Below are 26260 nucleotides of genomic sequence, written 5' to 3'. Positions count from 1 at the left end.
TTTTTTAATTTCATGAAGGGGAAAGCCTTCTTGCCAGGAATACAATTCTGGTGGAGAAATACCAACCACCTATTTAATTTCCCTAAATGGATTCAAATTTAAATATAATATACTGTAAACCGCCTTTATGTAGCACCTTGGTCTTGGAGGAATGTTGTTTCGTTTCTCTGTGTACTTGCTGCATATGGCTAAAATGACAATACAGACAGTCTACAGTAAAATATCCACCCTATTTAAGTTACAGTTGTGGAAAGTAAAGTCCCGTTCAGAAATAAAGAAGCTCTGTTCTTGCTTGCAGCTGAGAGAAATCTGAGCAACAATGTGTTTTTGAAATTAGGGCGCAAAATGTGAGGACTTCCTTCAGCAAACTCTACTAAAAGAATTATACTAGATTGTGTTATTTGTTACAATCTTCTATGCGCTAGACAGCTTTTCATAATGCATTATGACTGTACAGTACTTTGTCACTGGTGAACAGGCAGGTTATTATTACGGATTATTGCCATTTTAAGGGGAAAACCCAAATTAGAAGTGTCATTCATCATATTAAACGCTTTACTGCTGTTTTCGGGTTTGTATATGTCGGATTACAGGTTGTTAAATATCCTCAGGGAAGCAATCAGGTGTTTAAAGTTAAGGGCAATTCCCTGCACTACAGACAATCAATAAAAAAAAATCTAACAGTGGGGACTGTAATAGGGCGGGTTTGTAACCTGCTCTGACAAATTAAGGCAAGTAGTGTTTTTTCATTACTTACACATCCGTTTTCATTTTTCCCATCAGTGGAACCAATTAAACAATGTTTCCTTAAATTAGTCATTGATTTTTAGCAATAGTGACACTTCGCAGAAGGAAATAATAACTTTAAGGGAGTGTTCCTGGTTTGTGTTTTTCATTACTGCCAATCTTGTAAGAGCACCAGAAAAAAAAAGGACAGAAACAATTCACCTACATGAAAAAGCGGTGTCTCAAATTAGCCATTGATTTTTCCTCAGGTGTCACTTTGGTTAAATGCTTTGTGGTTGGGAGTTTTCTCTCCAACCTGGAAATTGACAAGAGTCCATAATCTATTAGTCTTCACACACACACACACACACACACACACACACACACGTTTGCTTGGTTTCTCTAGTGTTTTTTTCGCTTGCAGTATGTAAATTTATGATTTAAAACTATTTTCTGCCAAGAAAGAAGTGATAAACTTAAAGTTTCAGTGCAAAAAACACCACCGAATTGCATTTATATAATGATTAGTTTTGTAAAACATCTTAAACGTGGAGAAATCTTTGTTTTTCAGAACTATTTTATTAGTTTTTGCTATCGCCAATCCCATCCCACACATGTGAACCTCGAGAAACAAACCTCAGACTGACCAGATTATTTTTTAATGCTCAAATTGAACAAAAACAAATAAAAAAAAAAAAAAGTCAAAATGAAAAAAAAAAGAGAAATCTAGAATAGCAGGCCATAAGTGCCGCACTTCTTTTCTTTTTTTTTTTCTCCTTCTTGAGACTAGAAAACACACTTACAATTTGAAGCAGCAACAAAATGTGCATTTACCTGATTATACAATGGAACAATATTTTTGTTATAACATGAATTCTTTTCATCACATTATAAAACTCTAAATATTTCTTATACCTTTTTACCAAAAAGAAACCCTATTAATGGCAAAGCAACGGGTTTTAAGCAAAATATACACCTCATGTTCACCTGGAACAAAACAGAAAAAAAACAAAATCAGGTAAATATTTGACTTCATGTTTGATTTTTTTTTTTTTTAGCTTTTTATTGTTTACGCCAATAAAATCACTTCTGTATTTTTTATCTGGGGATGCAAATAATATCCCGAATGTGTTGATTGATTGCTGTGTCCACTTTAACTGTACATACACTTTTACCTGTTATTAATTGAAAAACTGAACACCCGAATGACAAATGAATGAATGCTGCTTTGATGTATTTCAGAATACAAAGGAAAACTTCTGTTTACAGTGAATGAGTTATTTTACAGCGGCCTATAGCTTTATTGATTAACCTAAACACAGGCCATTCACATGTGATGCGTAGAGAAAGTATTTTTTATCACTACAAATCGAGTGAATCAGCACAAGTCTGACCGGAAGTATTAACCCGTAAGTTAGTGCTTCTGTTTGGCTGTTGGTACAGCAAAAACACCTACATGATGAGATCTACAATTTTATTGGACGAGGGGCAGAGATCATTGACAGACAGAGGTGCTGTGCTCAATCTGGTGGTGAGGCAGTTCTCACGGATGGTAGCTGAATTTGTCTTTTATTATGACATTACTTTTTCAAGTCTATTACTTCAACGTATCGTTACCAGTATGCACTTAAATGAGCATGAAAGTACAGGATGGCAGTTTGAGGACAAGCTTAAGGACAGTCGAACAAAACAGTGATTATCCTCCGATTTGCTGCACATATGCAGACAAGACTGTTTCTTTTGCAGGAAGTCTAAGATTCAGTCCTTGGGTGACCATGAAATAGCCGTTGAGTCCTGTCTCATCAGGGCGCCACATGCTCCAAATCATAAGAATAAAAAAACAACAAACAAACAGAATGATTCTCACATTAATGTACAAACATAAACAGCGGTAAAAAGCCAACCACATAGCTAGTTCCTGGCAGGTTAACACCACGCCGTTCCTGTCCATAAAGTGCACTCTCCATCCTGCTGTGCGGCTTGGACGTCAGAAAGACATGAGCAAAATAGAGGATGTGTTTATGTGAGACATAGAGAGAGAAGGGAAAGCTCCGCCTCATGTGAGTGTTCAGTCTTATTCCCTGGAGCGACTGTGAATTAGAGGACATGACAGTCTTAGGTGTATGGACGGAGAAGGTAAGCGGGGGAGGGGAGAGTGGAGGTGTGTGTTTGAGTGTGTGGGGCTGACGTTAATAAACATAGCCCTCGCTGTAGGGGTGCGGCTGGCAGTAGGGCCCCTCCTGTACGTAGGCCATGTTTTCGTCAAAGTGTGACAGCGGCACCGTGTCCTCCTCGTTGATCTGCCGCTCCATGTCTGTCTTCAGCACCGGCCGCTGATTGTCGGGAAACGCCATAGAGAACAAGGCCTCAGGGTCGCACACAAACTTGTAGACGTATCTCTCGCCGGCCACCTGGACGGAGACGGACAGGATGAGGATGAAAAAAACAAAAAAAAACAATGAAATTTTGAGTGTGTTGTGGATCTAGAACTCACCCACAATGCACTGCAGAAAGGAAATGGAAGAGCTGCTAACAGCTAAATTTTTTTTTTACTTACTGTGGATAGTGGAACAACTCAGAAAGCAAAAAATAACAATTTGGAAAAACATTTTGCTGTCTCTTTGTTGAGTTTGACTGGCAGTTTAAACATTTTAAAATTGCAGTTCGACTGACGTCCAACTGTATTGTAATATAAGTGTTGTATCATTTCCTGTTAGTATAAAACAAGTAGTAGCAATAGTAATATTATAGTAGTAATAATAGCAGTAGTAATATTTGATTGTTTTTATAATATGCATATATTAGCAAAGATCCATTTGAGCAAAGATTTGGATCTCCTGTAATGTTTTAAATATTCTTTACTTTTTATTTTTGGTATATTCTAGGATTTCTTTTACCTTTTGCATGATCCCCTTCTCGTAGTAGTAGCGCAACGATCGGCTGAGCTTGTCGTAATTCATCGCCGGTCGATTCTTCTGTATCCCCCACCGACGTGCCACCTTTGGAACAGATAAACAACACAGAAGCAGCCAGTAAACAAGAGCAGGATGCCAAAATGCAGACGTAGCAAACACAAACACGCACGGTCGACCTGATTTCCCGACAAGAACGCTGTGGCAGCTGAAATGTTAAACAAACTTATTAATCCATATTTTCCTAATAACAGTAATTAGAGTGCGTCCAGCCTGAGCAGACCTGACCAAGGATGTGTTCATTAGGAGCTTGTCACACACCCAGCGGAGGAGGCAGCAGATGTTACAGCACCTGTCTGCCAGACCACCCACCACCCGGCCTCGCAGCCCAAACTCACAGCCCCACAGTGTTCTCCTCAGCTTCTCCTCTACAGTTTTTACTCTATTTCTCACTTTTCCTCTCTTCCCTTTCTCTCTTTCTGGTCATCTATCTCTGCTTTTCTAGGACCCCTGCACCAAAAAAGACCCCCCCCCCCCTCAAAAAAATTTAAAAAAACATCAGTGCAGTGCTTTCTTTTCTCACCAAAATGCTACACCTGCCCGGTGAAAAGGCAGAAGCTGCTAGCTAACGTTTGTTTGCGGCGTACCAAAGCGAGTGCGTTTGGTCACCTGATGGCATGAATGGTCCCCCCTGTTAGCTGCAGCTGGCTCGTACCTCTAGACACTGTTGGGCTGCGTGGACCGCTGCCAGCTACCCCTCTATCTCCTCCGTTCTATACTCCCACCACCCGCCTGCACCCTGCATCCTCCTCCATCCCCCAAGAGTGAGCAACACTGACTGAGCCCCTCTGTGTGTGGTGTGGGCACACACACACCCAGCCTCTGTTTCCATTTCAAAAGACCCAACCGTCAACATGGGTTATATTTTTAGGAATATGTCCTGTGAAAAATTTAGCGGGGGACGGCCTTAAGGGTCAGTTGGATGGAAGAAAAACAAACTATTATTTTAAATCCAGGCCTAACGTGACCATTTCAAGAGCAGAGAACATTGTTTATTTCAGTTCAACTGTTGACCTTTGACATTGTCTAATTTTGCCTAAATGTTTCACGCAACCCGTTTTCATTTTTTGCTCACTTACTGGCAAATCCACATTTCCACCAGGGACAGATATAAATGTAAATCACTGAACTCGAGCTGCACCACATGATTGTTTTCATTATCAAATCAATCCGTTGATCATTTTACATGTACTGCCAAAACCAACGTGATTTCCCAGTGACATCTTCCAGTTGCTTATTTTATCACATCAACAGATCAGAACCTAAAGATATTCAGTTTACAACAAGCAAATCTTCACATTTGTTTGGTCTTTTCCTTCGATTATTGAAAAATGTTGACGATTTTCTGTTGTTTGACTTATCGGTTGAAAAAGTCGAAGATTCCAACGTTGGTCACATACACAAGCAATATATGTAGTAAAATTCAATGTGGCATGCTCCTAAGGCTGCGCTTAAAGAGTAGTGTGAGAAATGAGAATTACAAAAATGTTTTTTAAGGTGTCCTTAGGTTACGTAAAAAGTGCTTAAAATCAAATGGATTGTTATTACTCTCACATTTGTAAATATATTTAATAATGTTTCTCTGAGCCTCTCACCTCCTCTGGCTCGATGAGTTTGAACTCCATGCCGCGGCCAGTCCAGGCGATGAAGTGGGAGTTGGCCGGGTCGTCCAGTAAAGCCACCAGGAACTGCCACAGCTGCAGCGAGCCTCTGCGCTGGTACGACGGGCCCTCGCGGTACAGTCCCGACTCCTGCTTGATGTCACCTACAGGACGCATAATGGACCATTACTGTACGGTGATTCAACATGACTGCACAGGGAGTAGTTTTCAATGTAGTATTTAAAAGTACTCGCTGCACTTGGGGAGGACTCACCTTCAACCTTTTCAGGCACCACGCAGGTGTCGTCGTAGAAATGCCTCACCACTTTGTCAAACATACAACCTGAAAAACAAGAAAAGAAATGTTTGATATAAAATTCAGCTAAATCCAAAGTGCACCATCAGAACACTCATTAAAATCACTGTTGGTACCTTCAGTCCTGTTAGTGTGAGCCAAATAGCCGTCTTGCCGTAAGTAGACAGAATGGCAGCTAGGCACTTCTGCTGAAAGCCAGGCAAGAATGGGAGAGTGGGTGTTAAAGGGCCCGAAGGCAGCATTAAGAACACTATCTCAGTTATCTGAGAGCAGTCAAAGCCTGTTCACTCAATGCACCACTGGCTCTGATTAAAGAATATCCCCTCCAGTGTTGGCATCGCAATGGCTCCCAGCCACAGGCGAATTCACTATATCACACGGCTGCTATCACATGCTCAGAGCGTCCCCACTCACAGGAAGATTTACTACCGAATAAAACATGGCGCTCGTGTGAAAACACAAGCTCACATGATGTAAGCTTTGTCATAATGTGAGGGGTCAAGATCAAGCTTTTACACACTTTTTCAGATCAAAACTACACGGACCTGAAGGTGTTACTTTCTTTGTCATATTGTGTAACTTCGTTTTGTTAGCCAACAGCTAAATGTCGTATTTTCTTACTATGAGTGATTGGATCCTACACAAACACACTATTGTCTGCTGAAGTTAAAACAGTTGTGGTTATTTCACGTGGCTGATTTTCAATTTTTTTCTCTGAGCATCTCAGTTGGTTTGAAGTGGGCGGGTCTCAGTTGGAAAAAGGTGATGGTTTCATACACCATTCAAGATTTAGCAACATTTTAATCAATGTGTGTTGACAGCTGTTTAAGATGCTGAGCTAAATTCAATCAAATCTGAACACCAATACAGTTCTTTAACTTTGTTGCTCATTTAGTCTTTGTATTTGTATATCATGTTATGCTTTGTAGCATAAAGGGAACGAGCAAGTGCATCTTATTTTACAACCCTGTTGGGATACGACAAATACATTTACCTTGTACAATTATTTATTGTAAGTGAGAAAAATAAAATGTGCAATATCACTTTGTCTTGTCAACTTCTAACTCTCAAACCTTCTCCTTAACACTCCTTAACATATCTGTTTATTATTTCTATCTTTCATCAACATCATGGACATAACAAGCGAACAAACTTTCACCTGGATTCATTGATCTTTTGCAGAAATAATCACGTTTCTGTATCATTTTTATATATAAATATCATCTTGTTCAAGGCCCATCGTTTGAGAGATTTTGTTCAGCTTATTTTCCTTAACTACATGTCTAATCACGTAATTTACTTTTGTACAGAAAGAAGCCTGTATACACCAGTATGCTTTATAACTGTCCAAATTGACTGTCCATGTCAGAACCTCCCACAGCACAGACACTACGGCCGTGGCTTGTGATCAAAAAACGGCAGAACAGGTTACAAAGTGAATGTTCAATAAACAGACTGAGGCCCTTCATTTAGGCCCATAAACATTTCTCTGAACTTCATCAAAGTAATGGGCTTGTAGAGGAAATTGCTGCTAATGAAATTACCAGCTCCCCTCCCATCCTTTCCAACAGGCCTGCTCCAGTCAACATGCTGCACTGTGACTGCTAATAAATTCACTCTGATGCTCCATCTTGGATATACAGCACAGTAACGGACACAACATTGCAAGACTATAAAGGAAAATATACCTTCTCTGTCTCTTTATTTATAATCTTTACGGTTAATTCTGACCTTCACTGTGTTACTAATGTTTGCTTGTAATGACAATAAGTTAGGACTCAAACTTTATTTTACTGCTGCACTCATTACAAGTCAGTGAAATGTACCTCTAACATCCTTGTGTTGAAACAATTAACTAATGGCTAAGCCTATTATCATAAAAATTAAAAGATAACAATTATGAGAATTTATTCATTGTTTAGTCCATTTATCAAGCAAAAGTTTCAACAATTTGCTGGGTCAAGATTCTTAAAAGTGAGAATTTGCAGATTTTCTCTCTATCTTTTGGTTTTATGGGAATCGAACTGCACAGTTTGTTTCTGAAATTATCCAGTGTTGCTAATTTCAGTCATTTAGAAGCCACTCGGTCGTGAAACTCACAACTTTGGCAAAGTGAACTTGCCACTGGAAGGTGACAAAAAAAATCACAGTTTCTTTGCTGTTCACTGACAAAAACTGCAGGACCGCTGTTAAGAAAACAGACTGAAAGAGTCCCACAGTGTTTTTCTAGAACTCATCGCCATGGGAAGAAGCTGCTTTTCTCCCTGACTGGTCACACAGACTCTCCTGCAGCTCTGCCTCTCCTGGGCCCTCTATGCCCACCTCATGAATGAACCCAGCAGTCCGGCGTATGTTCATTCATGTCCTGATGTAGCCTCAGGCTCCACAGAGACCGCGGGGCTGATGATTAGCTCCCTTTACTCTCTAACTTAAGGGAGCGGACAAGAGTGGGAGGGCGGATTTTGGGTTGTGACCAGGCATAACCCCCAAGCCCCCCCTCTTTTCTATTAGAGCACCACAGGAAATGGCGAAAGGCGCAGACACCCGGCCCAACCAGATCCCCTGCCCTAATAATGGGCAAACTCAATAAACGCTACCCCCTCCTCTCCTGTCTTCTTCCATTCCTGAAATGATAACGCTCTGGTAGCAAGAAAAAAAAGGGCGGCTGTCGCTTCATAGCTCTTTCACTCCCAGAGTAGTTCAAGGTAACACACAAACACCCACTCAACAGCCCTTTTTCAAATCTCTCACCTGAGTCATAGGTGAAGTCCCTCGGCTCCTGTTTGATCATCATGGTGGCGGGGTATGTGTGCGGTAGTGGCGCCCCCATCATGGCCGGGTGCTCGAACAGGGGGTCGGGATACTCCTGCTTGAAGCCTTGAGGAGGAAAGGGGATGTTGGGCTCTGACATCTGCCTGTGGTAGATGGGCCGGCCGTCCCGAGCCATCGTTGGCGGGGAGGGGAACGAGTGGCACGGCTCTGAGAGCTGACGTCGAAATCTGAGGAGGACCATAAAATCAGTGGATTCATTATCAGCCAGACAAAAAGAGCCAGAAACTTCAATGTGTTTACTTCTACTCGGCTTGTAAAAGAGCATGATGACAATGAATGCCAAGTTAGAACAACAGAATACATATTACATGACAATATTTAAGTTATCTTACTTAAATAAGTCATTAGAAAATGTAAATAAACAATGTAAGCTCAAAGGCCCACTTACTAGAATTTATTAAAGAATAATGAAGACTATGCTGAAAGCAGAGCTGCAATTTAATGAATTAATGAATCTTTTAGTCTATAAAATAGTTTAAAAATGCTCAAATGCTTCAAATTGCTTGCTATTTGTCCAACCCCCCCAAATATCTACTTTACAATCACTTAGAACAAAGAAAATGTCAAGAGAGTAGAAAACACAAAAACATAGGCCTATTTATTTTTTCAGAGTTTTCTCTAACGTCTAATTTAAAAAAAGACCATGAATTCTGTATAATGTCATTGCCCTTCAGATATTTGTTGTTCAGTATATTTGGGACACGTCTTTCTTATTCAAATTCTGCGATTAGATAACGTGCTCTCAAAAGCTGCAGTTTGTTAGCTCCTCCCACTGAACATCCACTCAACCAATGAGATTCTACTGTTCCTAAAACTCTGATTTACATCTGCTGCTGTGGCCTTATTATAATCTGTTCTGAGTACAACCGCCAGCTAAAAGCCCCAGATGTAAATGTGATGTAAATGTAAAAGGCTGCGGGCTGCAGTACCTGTGGTCCATAGAGTAGGCGTTGTCAGGGAGCGGCTGCGAGGGTGGTATGTGGGCGTAGGTCCTGTCTGGTTTGGGTGTTGGGGCCGCCGTGGGTGAGGCATGATGGAGGGGGGACACAGGGGTGCTACAGGGGGGAGTCACTGGGCTGGAGGGCTTCATTCCTGCAGGCTGCTTCTGCTCATAGGCACTGTGGCAAAAAGAAGGGCCACAAGACAGGAGTCAAATATGCTTCTAGGGCTGCCAGTGTTTGGGGTTTGATTCCTCTCGGCCATGTCCATACTGCATATGTAAACTTTCATGATGATGGAGCATTTTTGAATTAGTTTGAATTAGCTGTGTTGGAATAAGGCTTTATCCATACTGCATCAGATTGTGTTGTTTCTATGCTTTAGGTGTGTTTGTCTTTGTCAAAGGATACCTGATAGTACAGTAAATCCAGATCATACGTTACTGCGGTTACCCAGATCCTTCTTAAATTTGAAAAGAAAATCTTATTTGAGAAATCAAACAAAAAAAATAGAGCAACTTAAGAAAATTATTATATCTTTTACTGTTATTTGAGGAAATTGCATTTTATGTTGTTATTTTACTTCATGTTACTTTCCAATACTATAGAGCATCATGTCAGAGATGCTTTTGTATTCTTTGTAATGTAAAATCAGTATTTGGTAAAAATGTCCATTCCCTATATCATAATGAATCCATTTTGTTTGCCACACATTTGTCCTTCCATAGTGGTATTTTGTAAATCAAATGCTGAATCAGATGCATGCTGACTTGTTCCAAAGGATATATTAAGGAATGTCACATCACCTCTTGGCACACACTGTGGAGATTTTGATGTAAAGTAATGCCCTGCCAAATGTTAGACTTTGCCTTTTTTCGTCCCTTATATAGGTCTGAGCAGTTGTCGCCAGGTGAGCAAGTGAATCACACATTATGATTCACCACTGAAAGATGGCTCCCTGCGTACAAGGTCATTATATGAACATGCAAGCTGAAAGAATGATATATATTACAAAGCAAATCAGTTCAAGTTCATTTGAAGTAAAAATAACAAAAACAACCCCACATGACTGTACTTGTCACAAGGTGCTTTGGATTTACTTTGAATAAGAGATACCTGCAGTGGTACATCTGGTACATCTTATTTGAAATGTGTAGCAAATGTCATTTTCATTTAAATACAAAAATCAATATAATATTGTGCTGAACATTTTTAGTTGAAAATCTACAAAACAACTGTCACTGTCAAAGTGTAAAACATAAAAATGCTCAACTAATGACATGGGTGGTGCACATCAACACAAATACACTCCTGTTGCTGGTTAAGAGCAGAATGTGGAACGGAAATAGCTGTACTTATAACTTCTTTTTAATGTTACCAATCTAAAACTATGAAAGAGTTGTCTTTCAGAGGGGCATTTTGAGTCCTGTGTAAGTTTATTTTGAGTCAGTGTCATGCGGTGCCCACCTGACGTTGTATGGGCACTTCTCTCCATACTGGAGCTTGAAGGGCCGTTCCTGACTACAGTTGGAGCTCAGCTCTGAACACGGGCTGTGCAGCTCCCTCTTGATCTTCAACTGCAGTCCGTGGAAAGCCACTACACAGAGAGAGGAAGAAGGTTGAAGAAAAACAAATACTGAATGACAATGAACCACCTCCCTGTCAAATAGTAACTTGTCATATTAAAGAATGTGGGTTTTGAGAGCTGGTGCAAATGAATTTTTGTAATGAAGGTGCTGGACTTTTTTTTTTAATTCACTCAATAAACTTCAATTTATTATAATTTAGAATTAGCAGATAGGTTGACAGGTTGAGCCACCACCTCCATCCTTACGTCACATCCTATAAATCATTTACAAAAAAAAATTAAGGAAAACAATACAACGAATACATTTTGGGGAAGACAAAGCTGCCGGTTTAAATCAGTGCCTTTAGGTACCTGTAGTGGCCACTGTCCAAAATTTAACAAAAGGACACAGCTGTCTAACCCTTTTTCTAGGGTTGCGCGATATGACGGTATATAGGTAGAAATAAGTCCGGCGGTACAGACTGGCAATACCGTTTCCACTGCGGGAGCGGTCCCTTAGTGTCTCTAATATATATTAGGATCGGGCATTCGAACAAATCAGGGCTGGATTATTGCACGATCTTGCATAATATAATTTGGGCAGCAAGACTGTTTAACACCTTTTCATGTGACGTGAGAGCGACAGTTGGTGGCGGTAATGTACCTCTAAGCTGGTTTGCCAACCGCTGCAGAAGAAGAGAGTGACAAGAAAACATGGAGAAGGAAAGTGAAATTGTAAATACAGAGTAGGAGGACTTGTTTTTGTTTGTAAGGAAGTTCCAAATAAAAGAATAAATGAATTAAATGTGATGAAGTACAGTATGGCATGGTTATTTTAAACCATCTCTTAATTGAATCTACAGAACAATTATTGTATAGTGATATATACAGTTACTGTGATATAGAATTTCATATACCGTGATAGAAGGTCTACAGTACCCGAGCAGCTTTACCCCAATTAGAAAACAGCCATATTGCAGCACAGATACCAGTATGTGTACTTGAATGTGTACCAGTTCATCACTGAGACAATTCATGATGGATAAATTAAAGTTAAAAGACTAAGCGTCCATCCACCGACAGATTTGGCAGGCCATCACTTACACAAACAACTCACTTCAAATCTCATTTGTTCGGCCTTTTCCTGACAGCGACTCTGTTAGTGAAATATGACAATCATAAAACTGGGTGTGCGGCAAGCTCCTATAAATGCTCTATCTGCTTCTTAGCTGGCTGTCAGTACGTTCCAGACGACAACAGTGCTCATTGATCTGAAGGGGGGGGGCTGCACTCTCTACCTATGGCCCCGCAGTGAGCCTGGTGCATCTGAGAGGCTGTTAAGTGCCTGATCAGTCCTGATTAACATCCCATCATCTCGAGTCATGATCAACGCTAATCCAATTGGCTGCGCTTCTGACGAAAACCCAGTCAGTCAGAATGAAGTCAGGCTCGGGTTGCCTCGCCAATCGCCGTCTCACCGCGACTGCACACAAAGCAGCGGTGAGGCCATCCCACAGCGCTCTATCAAACACGAGAGAGGGCCAGTCGTGGTTGAAGGGGATGATTTTTGACTGACGTTTCAGGCTGAGAGATGGCCATCTCCTGAGTTAAAAACATAGCTTCAGGAAATTCTGAATGGAGACAGGAAATCCATCAACTCCTGGTCCAACTAAAGTACAAACATTTAGACATTTGATGACCCAAAAGACTCAAATCTGTGGTTTGGGAATATGTTTCTTTTAAATACACCCACAGTCAGGGATGTCTCTAAGGCTACAAGGAGATGAGAGAGGAGGATGTTTTGGGGAGTTTTCTCACGGCTGACTGACAGCTGCCGTACGAGCAGGGGTCGATCTGCCAACACCCCATCTGACGCACAGCCGAGCCCCTGGGGGACGGGCCACACGGGCCCGGCATGACAAAGCTCAGGGGTTGTTCGCAGCCCTCGCTGGGGGCCTGACCTTTCCGGGTCATCGATCGGAGGTCAAAGAGACACTTCCTGAGGGGAGACCTTTGACGACGCTCGCATGGCAGAGCCTCGTTAAGGGATTACGGAGTCACAACAATACTTTAGTTTTGCATGTAGAGATCACATTCAGGGTCACTTTAATTACCTACTACAATAAACATACGTGTATTTCTTTTTTTTTTACTTTAATACGAGAGCCTCCCGGACGTCTGGTTTGCAGCTCACCCGATGCTGGACTACATTTCTTACCTTCACTGAATCAATTTCAGTTTCTGTGTTTTTCAATTTACATATGAAATGTATCAGTAATGGCTATAAAAATGCTGTGATTAACTGTAAGCGTCATATGAGATATTAACAATAGCTTCATGTGTGCAGCAGCACAGGGCCTTAAATTAGAAATGGAAATGTCACAATAGATTTCGTCAGTGGGGTGCCAAGGTACACAAATCAATAGCGAGGGTATTGCCTCTGACTAAAACAGAGACTTCCTTTTTAGTCCAGAATGTCATGCCCATCACTGCTTGATTGCTCTCATTATCTACATATTGATTAACCAAGATGGTAGGGTGTTTAAAGAAGCAGTTAGAACAATTACTGGGTCTATTTTGAATACCAATGTTGTTTTTGCTTTTTTTCCCTGTGCCATTAACTTTAAAATATTCTGCAATTTCCTTGGGTCTTTGGTGTAAAGATTAAATATAATTCTTTGCTTTATGTTAAATCAACAATGTGGTCACATGTTGAAAAAATGATTCTTCAGCTTTGTCAAGTAAAGAATGATTCAGTGTTCAATATTACAGATGTATCACATTACTTTTAGATTTTCCTACAAGAGTGCTGCCATGTTTCTGCCAATCCTTTCAGTATGTTATCAAAGAACTCTTGGCCCCAAACGTTATGTATTCTCAGGTACAAATTGTGTGTTTTGGCAGAACCAGAGCCTATGTTTGGCAGATATTTCTCCAGTCCATTCATAAAAAATTACAGGTCTTTTGGCAACAGCGAAAAACCTTCCATTCCATTTTCACCTACTGTAGGTGCTCGCTTTTGCTGTTAAATGATGGAGGCTCAGATCTGCTGGTAATGTGTGGCCTCATTTTACACCTCCTCTATTCCTTCGTTCCCTGCTAAGTTATGCTAATGGTAAGCATCTGTGTTGGAGTTTGAGACAAAGAAAATTCTCCTTCTCCTCCTTCAGCCTGAGGACACTTTTGCTTCGAGGCCGCTCACATGCTGCTTCTGTGCTGCATAGATGGAGAGTGTGAAGTCAACATTGAAGGAAACTGCCATGGCTTCTCCAGAGGTAATAAATCTAAGACCATGAACATATAAAATAACACTTTGGGAAGGAATTTCAAACCTGCAATATTTGAAGTTACAGTACTCCTCGACACAGATTCTTTCTCCCCCTTTCAATTTGATTTACTGTTTCCACCTTTTATTCTTTTGCCAGCTGCCAACTAACCAGAATAACAAACCATAAAAAAAAAAATACTGTTGCTTTACTATTGATTTACTGAAGATGATATAAAACTATCAGTGTAAAAATCTATTTACATAAAAATAAAAAGTGCTGTAGATAATTCAAAATTCAAAAAGGGGCGAGAGTATTGATAGAAAACAACAGATAATAATTAGGGTTAACAATTATGACCATTCTTGTTTATCAGAATGCAAGTTCATTTTTTTGTATAGTCTAATGGATTCTGTTTCCTAAAAATAAGAAACTGCAATTTATTAAACTCCTGTCAGAATATTTTACCATGAAAAAAATAAAAAATACTATTGCTACTACTAGTTGTTTTCTTTTGCTAATACTACCAACAAGCTAGCACAGATAGTGTGCTAGCTTGCAAAGAATTAGGCTAACAACGCAACTGGACATGTTTTTTTAAAGCTGACTAATGCTAACTATCAAAGACATTTTTCAGCAACACTAGTTAACTTTACAACCAAATTTGAATTTTATATAATTTACAATTGACAAGTTATGCTTAGAAAAATAGGCTACTGAGTTATGGACAAGGCTGCTGTTATCTACATTTTTATTGATGTCAGCAAATGACACGAAAAGATAAAAACTAACAATGCTTTAAACCGTCTCACCACACTACGACAATTCAGCCCAAAGCGGATTCATTCAAAGATGTACAGTAAATCTTTAAAAACAGGTCACAAGTTCAAATTAAATGTTTAAGACTAAACAATTTCCTAGAACAGCTTGGCAGTGTAATTTTTTACATAAAAGGAGTAATCAAAAAATTTTGCTCTATGGCGCAGAGGAATAAACTATATCAGTTTTTGGAGACAGACCTTGACTGTTGATTTAGTTTTTTTCATGGGATTGTTGATTGAAAATAATATACTGCCAGGCTTTTCTAACTACACATCAAAGCTGCTTTGTTGCAGTAATGACATTCCTAATTAGTTACTTCCACCCTTAGTCACTGTCCTTTTAACTCTTTTCTCTTTAGGTACAACTTCTAGCTACATCTCTTTCCATCTTCATCTCTGTCTCTCTATCTTCTCTTCCTGTCCGCCCCTCCATCTCTCGGCTCGGTGAAACCCATATGGGAGAGCTGCCGGCTGGGATGCCTGCTCGAGCGCCCAACCACGGTGCCCTCACCCTCCCGCCATCTGTCAGTGCCTCTCCAGTCTGCTGCAGGTTTGCCAACAGGACAATTCAGATGGTCAGCAGTCTCCTGCCACCGTGGCCACCCACCCTGGCTACCTCTGAAGGACAACAGGACAGTCTCGGTGACCTCTGGTTCTCTACTGTACACTACACCGCTACTCCACCTTGGATTTTAGGGTAAGCTAATTCACACCCAAGGGTCAGGTGTTTACTTTACTGTTGTGGTATCTTCTGAATAATACAAAGTCCAAGTCTAATGAATGGAAAAGATCTGAGTGGGCAAACATTTCAAGGATATAAGGGAAGATGAGATGAATTGTTTTTACACCCTCACAACTATGGTTTCCTTAATCAAAGCTTGTGTTTATTCAGTCTGTGGAGCAGTATTTGCATATTTATTATGCATTTAAATCTAATATTCAACAGCCTTAAAACAACAAAAAAACTACACAGACATTTGAAGGCATGCGTAAAGTTTACAGCATAAAAGCAAGACGTGTGTTTTAAAGGAAGACACTGTTCTTGTCAGCCTTAGCTCCTCAGGTTTGTCGTTTAAGGGGTGAGAATTGATAGCAAAAAAGAGAGAGAAGACCCCCTGTTATTTAATGTAGGCAACCAACAGGAACCGGCTTGAGGATCTCAGGCTGTTGTCTGGCTCAAAAGAGGTTAAAGGTCTGTGATCTAGCTTAATGCCAGCCCCATTGCTGCTTAATCTTACCCAAATGTTTTCTTTGACTGCTAGAATTTTATAATCTACTGTAAAACTAAGAGGATGCCAATGCAAATATCATGTGACCTTTTCTCTTTGTCCTAGGTAAGAATCCTCACTTCTGCATTTTGTCCAACTTTGTTTTCAGGTTAAAGGGCGTTGAGGACATAGGGAAGACTTGTTTTGTATCTTTTCTCACAGTTTCACGGGTGTTTTGGCTCATCTGAAAGACATGTGCTCGCTCCGGGTCCCACTGAGCTCAACTCACTCCATTTCTGTCCCCACCTTGGCACTACTTCCTCCAGAAGTGGACCGTGCCAAGTCACCAGTCACTGTGTGCAACCACCGTGCACAACCAGGTGAAGTATGACTAACCACATCATCCTTATTACCCAGAGTGTAATATCAGCTCAGGTCAGGCTATATACATTTTTATCTAATTCTTTGTGAGTATTCTTAGAAACAGAATTTTTTTCTCCTGCGGGGAAAAATAGAGAAAGAAGGTAAAAAATCCCCACTGAAGATTGGGAGGTGTATTATAAGGCCAACAAGCCTTCAACTGAAATGGATAAATGTGGTACTAACTAATATTACACTGCCCGATTTAGAAAATCTAACCACACTGGATGTTTTGCACAAAAATCACTTTGTGGAAAGGTCACCTAGGAGCATTTTTTAGATTTATTTTAGATTTTATTTAAAAAAAAAAAAAAATTCAGAACAGCCATCATTTGACAGCAGTTTGGCCTACCTGCAGTTAAAAATATCACTTCAACCCCATAAAAGAAATCTGCCACAATATTTTGATGTTTATGCAAATAAAACACAGTGCAATAATATCTCTGTGCTGGTGAGCGGTACATGAGCAACAGAGAGGGAAGGGAGAGACAGATATATATATAGAGAGACAGAGAGACGCCCCCCCCCCCCCCCCAACCCATGCACCTGTCTGCAGACCCGAAAGACTGCTGCAGCTCTCCAGAGAACATTTGTGCGAGCAAAGGTGAGGTTACTGAGAGACACGGAAAAACACACACCGCCACATGCACTCTCCCCGAGTGCAAACACACCAGTCGAGACGAATGAAAAAAACACCACAGATGTTGACGCACACCCAAACATAAGCACTAACGCATGCACAAACACACAGAGACACAGAGACACAGAGAACCAGCGACAAGACTGGTGTCTTACTCACAGTTTTCGGTCTGGAAGTCTGGAACAAACTGCTCGTCATTGTCGGGAACTTGAGCTAAAGACATAAGCAGAGAAGAAGAAAAAGGATGATTGTTTCTGATGTTGATGGACAATGCAGCATTGATCACAGCTCTCTACAGTCCAATACCCTCCTCTGGCAAACAGTCTCCTGGGACATTAGGTTGGCCTGTTCCTGCATTGTTTGCCTCTGCTGTCGGTTAAAGAACACAGCTGCGAAAAATATGTGTTACAGGAAATCAGGGCAAGGAGTACTTTGTTATTCTTTAGTGTGATGGAAATTATATGGTGACGCTGTTTTTTTAATGTGCAATAAGGTTTTATATGCTCATTTTTCTCTAGTCAAGTCTTTTTTTAACTTGTAAAAAAATTCAAATGACTAATTCTTTTTCATTACTTTTCAACAAATCCTCTCTAAAAAATTTCATGAATTGAATGAGATTTTAGTTTTGACAAAACAATCTCGCCACAAGAGATTTAGTAGCCACTCTTGAGCTTTCAAGCATATTACACAATCTTCCTCAGCAGATGAAGATTGTCCAATTGCAATGGAACGGTAGTTGTTTAGATTTCCATTTTTCTGAACCTTTAACGCTTTATTGTGTTTCGTATCAATATACAGACACTGTATCCAAAACTAATCTTAAAACAGGTTAATCTCTAAAAAACTTAAAAAATTTCATCACTTGTTTTTATAAAATCTGACTCTGAAAAATTGAAAAATGGCTTACTACAAACAGAAATTATAGACATGACAATATCAGTGTACAAAATAACCTTGAAATGTTTTGAGCAATATGTTTTCCATGATTTAAAAAGATTCTACAATGAACCATGTTTTCCAACAAATGGCAGCCGGCGAGGGAGATAATATTTAGCTTTAAGTGACCGGCTACCTCCTAATTCCACTTCCTGAGGTCGCCTTGTCCATTGACTGCTCTGCAGCCTCGGCTCTCACTCCTTGCCAGCAGCCAAACACCCATTGTTAACAGTATCTAATTGGCTTCTTCCCTACTGGTGAATCCACCTGTACCTACCGAGTTAGGTCTGTTCCAAACCTTCCAATGCTTCACCTGCGCCTCATACGCCCCTGCACTCAGGCTAATGCTAAAATAATGAAGCCTGCTCCACTCCGGCTCCAATTAGGCATGTACATATTTATATCACACACATTTTCACTCAGTGACAGTTCTCTATGTCCCTCAAGTTCGAGTCTCTGGCAAAAGGCAAAAGGAGATTTAAACGTGTCATTAGCATGTCTATTTATATACACAATGAGGTGGATCCTCATTATCACAGGATCAGTAACATGTCTCAACGTGTCTATAGAGATCTTCAAAAAAAAAAAAAAAAAAAATTGATGATTATCAGGGAGGTTTTTTTTCTTGCCAGAGGTGTGAATTGAGGAGAGTAAACAATCAGCAGATAAAGAGGAGAAATTGCTCCAACAATGTCAAGCGGGTGAAGAGAACAGAAAACAAAGAGGTAGGAAGGAGGATTCTGCTGTAAACTATCAACACACTATTGTATGCCATTATTTAAAATACAATTTGTATTTTAGCCTGGTGGAGTTTTTGTTGATTTGGAGAATAACTTGGGCTGCTTTGCTGCAATACTCCTCTTTGTTGCATGCTTTCTTAAAGGGCCATTACACGAAAATTTTGATAACAAATTGACCGAAAACAGACACAAAGGAAAGTCATACTCAACCCTTCTGATGCTCTTAACACTTTGACTCTATTTTTTTTCCCCTTTTCCTTTCAGTAGTCAAAACCAATTTTCCTTAAAAATGCTAAACCAACACAACAATGAAAAATACAGAAATGAGGGTGGAACTCATCTCATCGTTACAACACAAACAAACTCGCAGAAACTTCACAGAACCTAACTTGGAAAGGGAGGAGAGAGGAGATGAAAAACAACAAAAAAGAGGCCAGCAGTGTCTCTGTGTCCAAAAGGAAGTACAGGATGGATGAGTCACTGGCCTCAGTCTGTGAATGAGCCAGCTGATCCCTGCAACAAACTCCTGGGGAGAACGGCAGAGCTGGAAATCTGCCGCCATTCACAAAACCAACCCCCCAAAAAATAGAGAGGACAGAATCAAAAACAAGAGCGTGGATGAAAAGGGAGATGTTGCTAATGCTGTATTCGAGAGGCCGGAGCAACAGAGACTTAACCTGCAACAGCTCTGTGTGCAAGGTTGAGTTTTAAACAAACTGAACATTTTGTCTGCACAGAGATCCAAGATAAATGATGCTGCCAGCACCAGTATTTCATAGAGAAATCATTACATAAACAAAAGTAAAAACAGTATTCTTAAAGTAAAAAATCTCTAATGCATGACACTTTTTGGCGAGAAAGGTACATGTGGTTTGTGGGTGTCAAACATACGCCTGTCAGATGACAAACCCTCTTCAACCTCCCAGTCTTGGAGTCGGAAATTCAGTCCGTCTCTCATAATTCTTCCTCTTGTTCCAATTACCTGAACTAATAAATCTTAGAAATGGCGAGGTATTCCTTTTCATCTTAATGGACAGGAAGTCATTCATTAAATCTACAATCTTGAAGCGTACATCATCACATTGATCCATGACAGGCAGAACTGTAATCTTTAACAGTAATACCTCTTATCAGCCGCCGCTGTCTCTTTTCTCACTTTGGATACTGAAATATTAAAATCGTGTCTTATTCTTTTACACGCCCTGCGGTGTGCGCCGCGCTACCTCATAATCTAACTGCAGCTCAGAGTCGACTCAACTACTCCAATATCTGTTTCAAAGCATACTTTTCATTTTTTAAAAGCTTCTGATTGCACTGTGAGCACTTTCAAATGTGTTGAAGAATAGATGGAGCCTATAAATGATTGAGAGTCTTATTCACCTGTGTGAAGGGTGCAAGCTAAAATTTCTCTAGACACTTTTCCAGGGGATGTATTATGACTCAATCCTCATTTTAAAGAAAGTATTTCAGTTGATTCAATTATACTGTGCACTTTAGAGTTCTACTTTATAACTAGAATTATGGCTTTACAATCTGAGCACTGAGAGATATGTGGAAGTAGATATCTTTGAGGGAAGGCTGGTATTTTATTGCCCCAGCTATGACAGAAAAATTAAATTTAATAATTAATTCAAATTTACTTGTTTTACACAAATGAAACAGCATAATATAAAAAATAGTTAATATTTGTGCCTTTTTACAGTTGACATGGATCTGATCTCATAATTTCTAATTATCCAGGTTTCCATTAAAGGACTAAATATAACTTCAACAATATTTTTTAACAATACAAATGATTTTTAAAAACATAAAGATTTTCACATGAACTTCAAATTAATTTAAACTGCAAACTTATAATAATAAATAATGTTTTTCTTTTCTTTAAACCCTATGCATGTACCAGTACATGCAGTAAATGAAAGATGCAGTCTAAAAAAATTTTTACACCTGTGCTTTGGCCCATTTACAGAGAAAATACTGGCAATTTGTTTTACTTTCAAGATTTATATACATTTAACTAATTTAAATCACACTTTCAAAGCAACTATGTGCTTTCACACTGTACAACTTTACACAATGTCTGGATTTCTGGTTTTAAAAACTACTTCCGATATCTCATAAAATACCCAACTCGCACTCTACCGAGATGTAAACTTTCAGATTACATGCAATATTCAAAGCAAGTTGCTTCGCAGTGAGATGCAAATACAAAAGTCAAGCCAACAAACCAAATGGAACAAGCACATGCACATAAAAACACGGTAAAGTCAAAGAAAGATGAACGATATTCACCACTAACCAAAACTTCGGTGCTGCAGACACGGTGGAAAGAGGACACTCGCGCTTAAATCCTGAAGCATCACGTCTCAGTTAGACCACAATGAGCAAGTCTTGCCATTAGAAAAATAAAAAAATAAAAAACAAAGAAATGGATAAATCTAAAAAAATTTCAACTTAGAGAAACTGATTCTGGTGTTTTGGAAGTCTGCGATAAAAATTTAAAAAAATTATAGATCCATTCTTTTTTTGTCGCCAAAGACATGGAATTGAAGAAGACAAGGTGATGGTACAGCTGGAGAAGATAGAGAGGTGTGCTGAGATGAAGCAAAGGGGGAGAGAGAGAGAGAGAGAGAGAGAGAGAGAGAGAGAGAGCGAGAGAGAGGGAGAGAAAGGAGAGAGCGAGTGAGTGAGAGAGAAAGAGCTGGTAGGCTACAGAAGAGCTCTGGTGGAGGTGGAAGTGGTGGCGGCGGCTGGTGTGCAGCGCGTTAGCTCCTGCCAAAAGCAGAAGAGACAGTGAGCGTCGGAGAGACTTCTCCTGGTAATTTGTAATGACACTCTCTGGGTAGAGCCTCCTCGGTCTCCCTCAAGACCCCTCGCTCACAGTCTCTAATGTATGCATGACACACAAGGTGCCTCTTCCACACAGGCTTTTAATTGGACTGCGACGCTAGGCAAGTAACTCCAGGCAGCTTTTTTCCCCCCTCACAACCTATCCATTTTTACCCATCTCTCCTCCTTTTTTTATTGCTCGAGATTTAAAACACTCACCTTCTGCCAGCCAAGTCTCCTGCAGCTGACTGAGGTCCTGGAAGAGCTCTGGAGGGGGAACCGAAGCAGAGAACAAGGCATGAAGGCAGTTAAAAGACACAGTCAAAGCCCAGGAGAAGCATCAGAAACAACTGACTTCATTATGGCGGGCTGATATGCCGTCAGAGCCACTGGAGCTCATTGGGCACGTGTGCAGCTAATAACAAGTCAATTTGTGTCTCTGACCACTGACAGAGGCTTGTGAGAATCATCACAGGCCGCTGTGTTGTAATTGAGATTCTGTAGTTAGCCGCGCAGGTGGCCACAAACCAATTGAATTTTGCTAAATGTTTAGGAGCCGTGAAATTAACTTCTCCCTCTGCCCTCTGCCTACCTTCAGTGTCCAGAGCCAAGTTGGACTTAATGAATTTTCTCTTTCTGTCATGTGCTGGCCTCTGGCAGCTTGTTGTCTTTTCTTGTGGCTTCTGCGAAAAAACAAAAAGACACAAATCAATCTTTTTCTGTTCCTTGCTGGAGTGGTGATTCTGTTGTTGGCTGCAGCACATGTGCAACTGAAAGAGCAAATGGAAGAGCCTCAATGAGACTGAGCCTGAGCTACAGCCATTCAAAGGAACCTCAGCTTCACTCATTAGATATAATTAACAAGTTGTAACATGGTGCATCATCAATAACACTGTGTAGTAGTGGGAACCTTGTTCAGCTGTTTATGTTTAATGATTAAATGGAACTTAAATTATCCCTGAGGGAGAAATGAGTCTTGGCAGGAGCAGGGAGAGAGGCACATGAGATCAGAGAAAATAGAGCGAAGATATTTTTTCAACAATAAAAGATATTAAAGTTATCTGATTGCTTCCAAGTTTTTCTGACAAATGATCACTCACTTTGGAGTTACAGTAAGGCACTTGCTGGTCGTGAAATCCATCCATTCTGCGCCGATGTGGCTTTAATTGACGAGCGATCTGCAAAGTCCCCTGTCCGGTCACCCTTCAAAAAGCGAGATGGATTAAAAGCATGGAGAAAGAGGACCTGAGATGCATTCATTAAGTCACAGTTCAGGAACCTCCTGCTGCTGTTTTTTAACCGAAATTACCGACAACACCTCCGGCGATGCTGTAAAGTTAAGTTGACTATCTGCAAATGTCGTGCGTAAATGAGGAGCGCGCTGAGCTGGAGGGCGCAGCGAAATGTTTTTACACGATAGAATCAACTTGTGAAAGGAGAGAAAGTATAACAAAAACCCCAACATGCAGTTACCTAACGACCTCGCTTTCATCCGCCACAGTGCCACAGAGCGGCTGCAGGATCTCCACAGTCCCGGCTGCTGCCTGCGCTTCTCCCCGCTCGCTGTGCTGCTTTCTAGCGCCTTGGCATCGCCTCTCTGGGCCTCCCATGGAAACAAGCCGCACTCCGCTTCCTATTGGTTGTCAATGTCTTTCACTGGATCAGATTGCTGGCAGTCAATCACGCACGGCTGCAGGCGGTAAGCACGGGAGAAGGCAATGGTAACATTGAAGTGTCGTGCGGTGTTTCTTTTTTTAAGTCTGGACATGTTGTATAATAGCAGAACCATACTTCAGCGTACTTTTTCATGCTTTTAAAGTTACACGCATGCAAACTGCACCTGCACACTCCCTCCCTTTATACGTGCGCGCACGCACACACAGAGTCCTGTCTTTACCCCTAGTCCTTCTCGTCTTTCCTCGCACAGTGTGTACACACAAACACACTCCTCTCCCGGTCAAGTTTGTGTCCATGGTAACTGTGTTTTCAAGAGCCTCCAGAGAGACTTGCCGGAGAGCCAGCTCTCTCCCCTCTCCTGTAAGGGATACATTGTTGGGAGTGCCGAAGACCCGCAGAAGGCACTGACCTGGAAGTAAAGCACAGGTCACCGGGCAGAACCGAGGACAGCTTCCAAAAAACTAAACACTGCTTCCTAAACATACAATAAAAGAGAGAGTGTCCTAACCTAAAGCTTGTGTAGTGGGGAAAGTTTTAACGTGGCTGTTTCCCTGCAGCTTCCTGATTTAACGTGAAAGTAGGCTACAACCACTGTCTGCTGTTAGCCGCCTAATAATTCGAAGACATTGTTTAAAATACAATACAAACTATAATGCAGACAAAAATAAAAATAGGACATGTGAACACAAAGCCAGCCGTTTAAATTAAAGCCAAGGCAGAGTTAATTTACTACCTAGCGAACTTGCTATGTCAGCTCTGCTAACGCAGTCACTGTTGCGATTTTTCCCCTGAATGGCTTTTAAAACTGTTCAGCAACAAACAGCATATTGTTACCTGTTTCCTTTCGTTAACTAATGAGGGGGCCCCGCATGGAAGGCTGGTGGCTCCCAAACCCTCTGATTTCCCCCCTTGAAGCCCACAACATAAAAGTTATGAAATTAACAGAAGTCTAGACTGCTGCACAAACCTCAGACACAAAAAATGACACGTCCACCAGCTGGTGGCGCTATAAACAAGGTAAGTGCGTTTTGGCCAGTAACTCCCACATGTTGCCAAAACCTTATGAAACCATTATATCCAGGCTTTCCCTGCTGCATCTTGTGATCTAGGCCACGCCCATTTCCACCTATAATTCTTTCCCCATGAAATATGTGAAGCCAGTCTACTTCTTTGAACTCCTCTTAGAGGGTGAGTTCAATCTGCACGAACCTTTGCATGTAAAATCTATGGACCCTCATGAAAAGTTATGTGAACAAAATTTGTTAATCCAAAAAATGTGCAAGTTATAAAACTTACTTTAGGTTGCAACAAAACAGGAAGTGGTGTCATACCTCCACAATGAAACGTGGGGCCTTTCTCATTTCCCAAATTTCTGTCTCCTCGAATCCACGAGCGTGTGACCCGGAAATCGATCTCTGCACGCCATCTTGAAGGACATCTCAATTCTTAAAATGCACATCGAGGAGCGAGGATGGAGGAGCTAGTGGGGATGCATATAAACGGCAACTGTGAACACTGTGGAGTCTTGGAATCTATACAACATGTACTAATTGCAGTGTGATTCTCTCTGTAGCTGTTACCTGTTCAACAAACACCTGCACATGAATAATTATAGGCTACTGTAGGCCTATGTCCTCCTCAGAAGCACATGGATCATTTCTACTGGCACAATGCATGCATTTAATTTATGCAAGTCACATCACTCATCACTGATCGATCACTGCGTTCCATTATAGAAATCCGACGTTGTTTTTTTTAGCACAGCAGCTTTCGGCCGGCTGCTTTCATCAGATGCAGTAGGTGAGATCGGCTGGATGAGCGGATTCATTTTCCTTTGCTTACTTCATTAGAGACTTTAGTGCAGTTTAGTAACTTGTCCGACTCCTAATTGTTTACTATGTTTTATTGTTGTCTATTGGACTAAACACAGGAATGACTAGCCTCACATGTGACTGAATAGAAGACGATTAATGATGTAAAACGTGCTGACAGACTCTCTGACTTTAATAGTCTCCATAATAAAAGTTGATGGGAGAAATAAAAGAAATATAAAATCATCCTAATAGCCTAAACGAAGCAAGTTGTGTGTGGGGCAAATAAGAGCTTTGGGACCATATGGATATCTACAGTATGTTTGGGTCGGCCTGCAAGATGGCGGAGCAGAACAACTTCCGGTTCAAGCGAGGATCGAGGAAAGACACCTAAGAGACTTGAGAAGCACTCTAGTATGCCTGCCACACAGGAGGCTCTGCGCAAACTAAAATATTATACGAGCTAAAATAGTTTTTCCAAACTACTGTTTTTGAACAAAATGTTTTCAAATCTCTGTGCTGTTCTCCACCCCTGCCTTGAATCGCGCCCGTGAGGCTCCAGGTCCGACTTGCATCGCCTCCACAGGCTGCTGCGGACCGGGAGGGGGGGCTTTTTACCCTGTTAATGCCTGCTTGCAGATCTAGTTACACTTAATATTTGCTTAATACATGTTATGAATATTACTACATTAATAATAATTAATAATAATAATTAATTAATTGTCATTCCACTATTGCTAAAGCTACATCTGCTACATATGACACCTTTTGCATGTCTTTCCATCCTACAGGAGGGATTTCGCCCCTGATGCTGTTTCAGAGGTTTCTCACATTTTAGTTTAGTTTTTCTTTTTGTGGAGGCTATGGGAACTGAGGGTTTTACGTGTTAAAGATTGTCAAGCATTCTGTGACAAGTTTTGATATTTTGCTATTTAAATAAAAATGATTTGACTACACCGT

The 26260-nt window shown here is 40.7% G+C and overlaps 1 protein-coding gene across 8 annotated transcripts; it reads right to left on the bottom strand.

Moving 5' to 3' along the window:
• Positions 1–1756: 1756 nt before the first annotated feature.
• Positions 1757–24550, bottom strand: etv1 (ETS variant transcription factor 1). 8 transcript variants are annotated; one of them, XM_046045598.1, is made up of 15 exons: positions 23998–24075; positions 23614–23898; positions 23286–23502; positions 22913–23015; positions 22405–22495; positions 22032–22079; positions 17467–17520; positions 10853–10982; positions 9377–9565; positions 8367–8614; positions 5732–5803; positions 5574–5642; positions 5294–5463; positions 3624–3725; positions 1757–3137 (listed from the first exon to the last, which is right to left on the bottom strand). In XM_046045598.1, the coding sequence occupies exons 3-15, from the start codon at positions 23420–23422 to the stop codon at positions 2916–2918; spliced, it is 1635 nt and encodes a 544-aa protein (XP_045901554.1). In that variant the 5' UTR covers positions 23423–23502; positions 23614–23898; positions 23998–24075; the 3' UTR covers positions 1757–2915. The 8 variants fall into 8 exon arrangements, with proteins under 8 accessions (XP_045901554.1, XP_045901553.1, XP_045901555.1 ...); XM_046045597.1 differs by having other exon boundaries at positions 23653–23898; XM_046045599.1 differs by having other exon boundaries at positions 23710–23898.
• Between the last annotated feature and the right edge of the window lie 1710 nt (positions 24551–26260).

This window comes from Micropterus dolomieu, linkage group LG03 (assembly GCF_021292245.1).
Source record: "Micropterus dolomieu isolate WLL.071019.BEF.003 ecotype Adirondacks linkage group LG03, ASM2129224v1, whole genome shotgun sequence".
NCBI classification, from domain to species: domain Eukaryota; kingdom Metazoa; phylum Chordata; class Actinopteri; order Centrarchiformes; family Centrarchidae; genus Micropterus; species Micropterus dolomieu.
The sequence above is the reverse complement of the archived record's forward strand: the minus strand, read 5'-3'. Positions and strand labels throughout refer to the sequence as shown.